The 10,000-nt window shown below is 40.2% G+C and overlaps 1 protein-coding gene across 1 annotated transcript in view; it reads left to right on the top strand.

Annotated features, from left to right (window-relative positions):
- The window catches only part of LOC144966710 (neuropilin-1-like), a 26,212-nt gene that overhangs the window by 4,770 nt on the left and 11,442 nt on the right, over positions 1–10,000 (top strand). The window contains exon 3 of the mRNA XM_078903481.1: positions 4,777–4,833. Coding sequence (XP_078759607.1) covers positions 4,777–4,833 — 57 coding nt within the window. The remainder of the gene's footprint in view (positions 1–4,776; positions 4,834–10,000) is intronic.

Below are 10,000 nucleotides of genomic sequence, written 5' to 3'. Positions count from 1 at the left end.
CTGACCCCCCACCCCCACCCCTGTCCACCCAGCTGTGATTGGGTAGCTGGGTCTGTTACATCTGGTGGAAAGTATTTGCGATAGGCTAGCGTCTTATCCAAAGCAAACAATTGCTATTGTCCGTTTCACGCTATAGAAACCGGGATAAACTCCATCGGCTCCATGGCCTTCATGGCTCTGAAGCAAGGAAGTATAAGAAGGTTGGACTTTCATCTTATCCTTTACCTTGATGTAATTAATATATAATTAATGACTAGATGGGTTACGACTATATGAAATTGCTGAAGGCTATAGAGGATTACTATCAGGAACTATTCTTGGGATGTGCTAGCTAAACCTGAGATCACTTGTTGGATGAAACGACCGGGGTGTTTGTTAAGATTAATACAGAGTACTATTTATTGCTATTTAGGATTATCGCTTGGCTTGTTAAGGACATGCTAAGTTACTTTTAATTACTGCTGGTTGTTAAAAAAGAAGGGGTAAATTAGAGAAGACATTACATAGACAGGGGAAGAGGAACAACGGACGACCAGTCAGTTGTGTTGACTCTGCGATCTAGCCATGGCATTGAGGGACAATCCTAATTTAAGGTAACTTAACAATTGCCGAGCTAAATAACAATAAGAACTAAGGAACTATGACATCTAATTTAAAGACTAAAGAACTAAGATAAAGAAGATGAGGTTCATTGGGTTAAGGTTAGGATGATGGCCATAAAATATTAAAATGTAGAATGTTTGATTAAATATTTAAGAACGTAAATAAACATACAAGATGTCCAGAATCTGTTTTTGTTGAGTGATTTTTTAAAATTCCAACACAACTAAGTATGAAACTATACGATCACAATAAAAACTAATATATGTAGATTAACAATCTAATAGAAGGTTAAAAAGTGCTCGCCGGATGAGTATCATTTTACCATACCTCGTGCGGCTATGTGGTCTAGTGGTATAACACTCGCTTTCGGGTCGGAAGGTCCTAGGTTCGAGCTTCGCTCGGTATAGTTGAGTCCTTGGAAAAGACTATTTACTCACATTTTCTAACCATACTCAGGTGTAAAGTGGGTACCTGGCCGTTAACAGCGTTGTCTCTGTAGGAAACATTTTTTTATCACCGAACAGTCGTCATGTCTCGTTCTTTATGTTACGTGTTTGCTGTTGGTCAGTGACCCTATGTAAAACGCTTTGAGCACGATGAGTGGATATTGCGCTATATAAAAAAAGCTCAAAGCTCAATGCTCAACATCATTTCTTCCCCTCTCCACCATTCTGCGCCAATGTTGTTTTTGGTCCATTCTCCTTTTTCCTCTTGGTGTCCATTTCATTCTTCCTCTAAGTCTCGTCCTTCAGAGCCATTCGGCCTCTGGAACCGGAGTGTATCCCGATTTCAATAGCGTGAAACGGACAATAGCAATTGCAATTGCTTGCTATCCTTTGGATAGTCGCTAGTCTATTGCAAAGTACTTTCCGCCAAATCTAACAAACTCAACTACCCATTCACTGTTGGGTGGGCGGGGTGGGGGGGGGGGGGGCAGAAAAAAATTTCGATCGCACCCGGGATCGATCTCGGGTCCCTTTGCGTGGGAAGCGAGTGCTCTACTAACTGAGCTATCGGGACTCACTGTCCATGTCATTACTATAGTACAATTATCCCCATTTCCTTTCACAACACACGGTATCGTATCCGCATCCATCTCTTCCTGGATAAATAAGAGTGTCATTTCAAGCCATCTTTTATTTGAGGGACGAGTTTTCTGGCCAAAATTTTTAGATAGGTGGTTTTTCTAGAGTACGGAAGATAAGTACTTAGTGTAATATTATCCTCTCGAATGGACTGATCATATGACTGTAATGAAACACAATCGATAAACGATTGCCTCTGTTATCGTAGCTTGTAAATTTTCAAATGGATAGAGGCTAATGATATGTATTAGATCCGTTATCACAAATGTCAAGTCGTTTTGCCAATTAGTCTCGGCAGGCAACTTCTCAGAAACTGACAAAACAGAACATTTATATCTAAAATTTTTAAAAATTAAAAATAGAAAATTTAAGTGAGCTTTTATATGGCGTAATACCCAATAAACGTGCTCAAAGCGCTTTACTCTGGCAAACAGCAACACTTAACATCTAGGACGGGACATGACGATGGTTTTAATTTTTTTTTCTCGGATAGAGACAACGCTGTTAACGGCGAGGTACTCATTTTACACCTGAGTACGGTGAGCGAATGTGAGTAAAAAGCATTTTCAACTATGCGTCGAGCGAGGCTCGAACCCAGGACCTTCCGATCCAAAAGCGAATGTTACACCCCATCATCACATAGCCGCAAATATCTAAGGACGTCCAATAGGACAGAGATGTCGTAACGTCACATTTTCTACTCTTCTGGTTCCAAACTCATTGGAAGTGTACTGTAGCCATTTTTTTTTCGAAGGACTAATAATGAATAGGTTATATCTTGAATCATAAGGTGGCATGACTGTTTTGGTAGCAGGATGTATAGGCAGATCTTTAGGATTACGGGGCGTAAAAGATAGAGGATTGATGATCTTTATTGACGACAAACATAATATATTTAGATTAGAAAATAAAATGCCGTACCGATCCGAAAGCGAGTGTTTTACCACAAGACACAATACCACATTTAATATAGCAATGACTATGAAAAATGTTTTATTTCTTGTCTAAATTCAAAGCCCTATCTCCACTGAGTAAAAATGTTTTTGAATTTTGAAAATCCATTCATAAATAAACAAGTTATGCAGTTTCAAAGGTGTCATTTATTTGGATGGCCCGCAAAGAGGAAAAAAACGTGAAAATATGGGACGCTTTTTCGGCATTTTTTTCGACCTTTGGTTGTATCTTGCGTAATAAGTGGATTAAAAGATTGAAACTTGGCAATTTTATGGCAAATTTGACAGAGAATATGATGAAAACATTAGAGTTCTAACTTACATAATTTTAGAGCCGGATGGTATATAACACACACACACACAGAGAGAGAGAGAGAGAGAGAGAGAGAGAGAGAGAGAGAGAGAGAGTGTGTGAGAGAGAGAGAGAGTGAGAGAGAGAGAGATTACTATAACACACACACATAAATATATTAATAAATGAGTATATAACACACACACACACACACACACAGAGAGAGAGAGAGAGAGAGAGAGAGAGAGAGAGAGAGAGAGAGAGAGAGGGGGGGGGGGGGGGGGGGGGGATTGCTTACATAAACGAAAGAAATAAAGAAGGAAAAGAGAAATTGGACAAGGGGACAAAGGTTACTGATGGAACGTGACTTGGAACACAATAATTAGACCCATGCTGAGATTGTAGATCATATTGCAATCGAAAACATTTAACATTATAATTTCTTAAATTCTTGTAAATTAAACAGTCAAATTGTCAGCTGTTTATTGAACCCAAACGCAATGGCAGACGATAAACACCCCTCTGCCAGTGAGACTGCGCAGACATTTTGACTAGTCATGAACTTTAAAACGAGGTCAACCAATCAGAAAGCGCTTTGCCACGACCCGCTCAGCCGCTCTTTGGTGCCAAATCGTTTTGAACTTGTGATTCGGGCTGTAGGGGGGAAAAATGGCTTTGTCTTTTACGAATGAAGAGTAAATTAGGATGGTGTTTTGTAAAATACGGGAAAAGTCCTCGTCATATTCATATGAAATTTTACAACCAAAAAGAAGAAATGTTCATGTATTACCTTGTCAGCGACAAAACCTACACGCCCGGTAGTTTTAGAAATATTTTACTCCAAAGAGTAAAAATCTATATTTAACGGTCTTCTGGTAATTGCACGAGTTTTGTCGCTTGACATAATCTAAAATGACCTTTTTTCTAACTGTGTGCCAACTTTCAGTCATGTTCATCGATAAACAGCGTCGTAATTAATTTTTTTTAAATAGCATATATGAAACCATATTTTGTCGCGAATTTGGGCACTTCGTGAGCGAAAAAGAGGCCCAAAGATTTGTGCAGGATACCTAGTCATTGCTAACATAAGTAAGTAAACAGTAAGCCTCGCAGTCTGAATGATGCTTGCTGATGATAGTGTTATTCAGCCACAGAGTTTTAAAATTCGAGGAGTATAGCTGCTCTCTCCATCCGTGTTGTGAATTGTTTCCTTTGGTCACGGTCCTGGGCCAGATTTTTGAGACTGCCTAGATCTTGTTGTGACTTAAGTTTCGAGGGAACTGCAGTTTTCTTAGTTTTTCAGGGATTAATTCGGCCTCACTAAATTCATAAATTTCTGATATATATAGAGAGACCCTGGTTCAGGCTAGTTACTACTGATGTTGGTGGTCTCCATACCTATTTGTTGCCATGTAGGAAATATTCTGTCATTGGGCTGGGAAATCTATCATCTCGACGTAAGATGTCACCAAAACGCTATTCTTTTATTACTGTACGTAGGCGTTGGAATCTGGTTCTTTCATAGAGATCACTATTTGTCTTTTCTCTGGCCAATACATTCTGATTAAGCGACGACGGTATGAATCAAAGAATTTCTAAGTTCTTTTACGTGAGACCCCATGTTCCATAATTATTATATAATATGTCAATATCGACATTATAGGCCTCGTAAATCTGTAATCGTTTATTCTCACTTATTATCATAGTTTAATAGAATATACGATAATTAACGTAATTTTATGGGCAAATGTTGGGGATGTACCATTAGCAAAATTATTAAGCAACATGTAACAATTTATTTTCTTATTGATTAAAGATCAGATTTTCTTGAATTCCCTAACAGAACAGAATACGACAACGACTTCAAAGTGGACACCTAATGATCATCTTGTCAGCGAAGGTAATAAAACCAATACAATCAGAAATACATCGCAAGTCAGATTTTAATTTCAGGACAAAATAGTTCCTTGGAACCAACCTAAATTTGGAACCAAAAATTCTGCTTCAATTAATACCTTCAAGATTGTTATTAATAGGGTACTCTTATGTGTGGTCTATGAATTTGGTAAATAACCTTACTTAGTGCGGTTGTGTGGTCTTGTGGTATGACACTCGCTTTCGGATTGGAAGGTCCTGGGTTCGAGCCTCGCTCGGCGCACAGTTGAGTCCTTCTCTCACCCTACTCAGGTGTTAAATGAGTACCTGGCCGTTAGCAGCGTTGTCTCTGTCCGAAAAAAATTATAATGTTGCCTAACAGGCGTCATGTCCCGTCCTACATTTTATGTGTTGGTGTTGTTCAGGGGCCCCGTGTAAAGCGCTTTGAGCACGTTTAGTGGATGTTGCGCTATATAAAAGCTCAATTTGTTTTAGTTATATCCAATAGAGCAGAGACTTTGTGATGTCACAATTTCTTCTCTTCCTCTTCAAAACTCTTTGGAAGTGTATACATGACATGTCCTTTGAAGGACTGTCAATGAAAAAGGTTACACGCTGAATCATAAGGTGACATAACTTTTTTAGTATCAGGGTGTATAGGAAATGAGATTAGCGGAAGAGTAGCGTTCCTTGATTGGATATCATAATCAACATCATGCATTTTTGTACTGAAATATGAATAATAAATTTTGTATTTGGAGCGCTTGGCTTGTAGTTAGTTTGTTTACAAATAACGTCTCCGCCGGTGACGTCCAATCAAGGGACGCTACTCTTCCGCTAATCCTATAGGCAGATTCTTATGATTACTAATCGTAAAAGAGCGAGGATGGATTATCGTTTTTAATGACCACCATTTATTCAGATTTTAAAATAAGGTAACATCACACGGAATCCTGAAGAATAATTGTACAATGTTTGCATCCAGTCCTCCGAGAGATTATTTTCACACTTTAAATGAAATTTCAGCTGGTTATTTTGTTATTTGTTCCTTATTAGTAATGTAAATTATTATTGAGCCTTAATAAATTTATTAGTATTATTATCCTATGTTTACTTGACATAATTTAGTATATAATATAGATCATCATTATCATATCGTGTCGCGCCAGTGGTGGATCCATTGGATGGCTTCAGGGGTGCAGCCTCTCAAGTCCATATCACTGATATGTGGTCCAAGTTCGCACTCTTGAAGGATGTGGTCCATGTTTTGAGCCGTGTGTCCACATTGACATCGGCAGTCTGAAGAAAGTCCCCATTTTTTGTAGGTTGTTTTGGTATTCCCCACTTTAGACCTTGCCCGGTTCACTGTCAACCAATCTTTCCTGGGGAGATTTACTCCGCTTGGCAGTTCTTCTTTGGGTTCCTGAATGGCATCATTTGGGCAGCAGTCCCATTCTTTCCATGAATGCACTCTGTATATGGCTGCATGGTCTGGGTGGATGCCTTCAGTTGTCAGGAAGCTTTTCCTAGATTTCAGTCTCCTTGGCACGATGTTATGGTCATAGAGAGGATGTCTGGTGTCACTTTCTTGTTTGTATTTCTGGACTTTAGTCTGTGCGTGTCTGCGGATGTGTGGTGGTGCTATCCCCGCTAGTCTATAGATGGCTGGTGTGGGGGTAGGTCTCAGTGTCCCAGTAATAATGCGACAAGCATTGTTTAGTTCAGGGTCTATCTTATTGGCGTGGCTTGACCTAGCCCAGACTGGTGAGCCATACTCGGCCAAGGAGTAACAAAGTGCCAAGTAGCAAACGTTCACGTCGTGCCTCTGTTAATCCTGTGAAGGAGAACTGATTGCTACAACACGCGCAATACTGTGGTGAGGCGGTAAAAGGATAGCCTCTCGGCCTCGACCATGGAAGGATTCAAGATTATGAGCTTTAATGCAGAAGGAATCTCATCTTCAAAGATTGAAATTTTGGCTAACCTCAACGCCGATATACTATGTCTCCAAGAGACACACAAGGACCAGACACCAACTATACCAGGCATGAGTCTTGCCATACAACACGGGAACCCTGTCCATGGAAGTGCCATATACGCACGGGACAAATCATAATTATGAACAGTATAGACCTATCAGAAAATGGGGTGGAAATTTTGAAAGTCGAAAGCAGACATTTTGATATCATCTCTGTCTACAAGCCACCACCAACACCATTTGTATGGCCACTCTTTGACTTCTCAAACCAGAAACCCGTTATTGTGATAGGTAATTTCAACAGCCACAACACCAGATGGGGCTATAGCCAAACAAACAGCGATAGAGATGCAGTTGAGAACTGGGCCCTCAAACATAATTTGTCACTATTACACAATGCCAAAGACATACCATCCTTCGCCAGTGCAAGATGGAAGAGAGGGTACAACCCTGACTTAATATTCATATCATCGAAACACTTCCAAAACCTTTGAAAAATCAGTCGGTGACCCAATCCCCAGGTCTCAACACAGACCAATTATTGTTACCACAAGACCTGTGATCAAGCCAATCAAGACAAAGCTGAAACGAAGATTTAATTTCAGGAAGGCAAATTGGGGGAACTCGACTCCATGATCTCCAAAGTCGAACCAAAGAACTACGACGAATTCAAAATATTGTATGGTCAGTGGCAAAGAAACCCATACCACGTGGGTGTAGGAAGGAATATATACCCTGCCTGACAATGGAAAGCAAAGACTTGTACGAAAAGTACATAGCTGCCTATAATGAAGACCCCTTTCACGATGACATTAGGAGAAGCCCTCATGTCAGCAATCGCAGCGGAAAAATCAGAGAGATGGAAGAATATGATTTGCAACACAGACATGACCCACAACAGCAAGAAGGCATGGGCAACCGTGAAAAAACTTAACTCTGAAAAAAATGCCACACACAAGAGTTGCCGCAGCAACACCAATTGAAGTGGCAAGCCAGCTCGTGCAAAATGGAAAACCGACCTAGAAAAAACGTGGATGTAAAAAAGCAATAAAACAAGAGGCGAACACCATCGCAAGAGATAGTGAAGACCAGATGGATCCATTCGCGATTGGAGAGCTTGAGTTTGCGATTAAACAACTAAAAGCAGGAAAAGCAGCTGGGCTTGATGACATAGCCACAGAATTAATCCAACATTTTGGGACAGAAACTACACTGTGGATACTGGCTCTCTTCAATAAATGCGCAGAATCCTGCACCATCCCAAAATTATGGAGACAAGCAAGAGTGGTTGCCCTGTTGAAATCAGGAAAGGATCCAAATAACAGAAAGAGCTACCGTCCCATATCCCTCCTATGTATTCTATACAAGGTGTATGAACGCATGATACTGGCTCGCATCACCCGGATGTGGAAGATAAATTATCACCTGACCAAGCAGGATTCCGACCAGGAAGATCCTGTTGCGACCAGCTTCTTAACCTTACCCAATACATAGAAGATGGGTTCGAACAGAAACAGGTTACTGGGGCAGTGTTTGTAGATCTAACTGCGGCGTACAACACAATAAACTACAGGAATCTCCTACTCAAGCTTGCTAAAGTCACCAAAAACAACAGAGTTGTGAAAATGATCGAGTCCCTCCTCGCTAACAGACGATTCTTTGTAGAAATGGATGGAAAGAAAAGTAGATGGCGATCTAAAAAAAATGGACTACCTCAAGGATCTGTACTAGCTTCAACATTATCTAATATAATATATATATTGTTGTATTTAAAGAAAATATAATCATCATACGCTCAAAATAGTTTATTGGAGCAATAGGGAAGAAAAGTCGTGACATCATACCCTCCACGCTTTTGGTTCCAAAATCCTTAGGATTATGTGCGTGACCAGTCAGTCGAGTACTAACAATGAATAGGTTACATACATGTGGTTTGACTTTCAGTAGCAGGATCCATAGATAATAAGTATACACTTGACTAAGAAGCTGACAACATTGTCATCCGGACCAACTCACAAAACTATGTGTCACCATGATCTTTTATAGTCTGGTTAATACAGTTTAGTGATAATTACTCATAAACGCGGATGGCAAAAAAAAAAAAAATAGCAAAGACCAGAGTGACGTCATCTTCGTTCTATATATAGGCAGTTTGTTAGGATTGGTGGACGTATGTGCGGCTATGTGGTCTAGTAGTTTGACACTCGCTTTCGGATCGGAAGGTCGTGGGCTCGAGCCTCGCGTTCGGCGCATAGTTGAGTCCTTGGAGAAGGCTCTTTACTCACATTCTCTCACCGTACTCAGGTGTAAAACAAGTACCTGGCCGTTAACAACGTTGTCTTTGTCCCGTTCTAAATGTTACGTGTTGCTGTTGGTCAAGGACCCCTTGTAAATCGCTTTAAGCACGATTAGTGGATATTACGCAGTTTCTATGTTTTTTTTTAATAAGAGCGAGGATGGATTTCCTTTATTGACTTTATTGACGACCTGTAAAGTTAGACCAAATACATACTAAGATACCATCACTCTGACTTCAGAATATGAGTTACGCAAGAAATATATCTAGTCCTCTGCATAGGACTTGCCTTCAGATTGGAAGGTCCTGTGTTCGAGTCCCGAGCAGCGTGTTAAGCCTTGGCGAGGCTCTTTACCCACATAATTTCATCGTAAAATTATGAGTAACTGGCGGTTAACAGCGCTGTATCTGTCCGAAATAAGTTTTTTTGTAATATCGCCTATCAGACATCATGTCTCGTCCTACATGTTAATTGTTGCTGTGGGCTAGGAGCCCCTGTAAAGAGCTTTGAACACGTTTAGTGGACATTGCGTCAGACAAAAGCTCAAAGTTGAATTTTTTTTTTAGGCTACTGAACTCATATTATGATCGATGTCGTCGTTTGTAGACAGGCATTGGATCAAACATGGACATCTCAACGATTGGCGTATTAGCTCTCTAATAGGGAAGAAGCATTTGAGCTGGTTGTTGAGCTTTTATATAGCGCAATATCCACTAAACGTGAGCAAAGCGATATACAAGGGAGGGGTCCCTGACCAACAGCAACACTTAACATATAGAACGAGCCATGACGCGTGTTAGGCGATATTAATTTTTTTTTTGTCGACAAAGACAACGCTGTTAACGGCCAGGTACTCATTTTACACCTGAGTAAAGAGCCTTTTTCAAGGATACTCAACTATGCGCCGAGCAAGACTC

The sequence above is a fragment of the Berghia stephanieae genome, chromosome 2 (genome assembly GCF_034508935.2).
Source record: "Berghia stephanieae isolate SIO BIC M18660-M18661 chromosome 2, UCSD_Bste_1.3, whole genome shotgun sequence".
Lineage (NCBI taxonomy): Eukaryota > Metazoa > Mollusca > Gastropoda > Nudibranchia > Aeolidiidae > Berghia > Berghia stephanieae.
The sequence above is the reverse complement of the archived record's forward strand: the minus strand, read 5'-3'. Positions and strand labels throughout refer to the sequence as shown.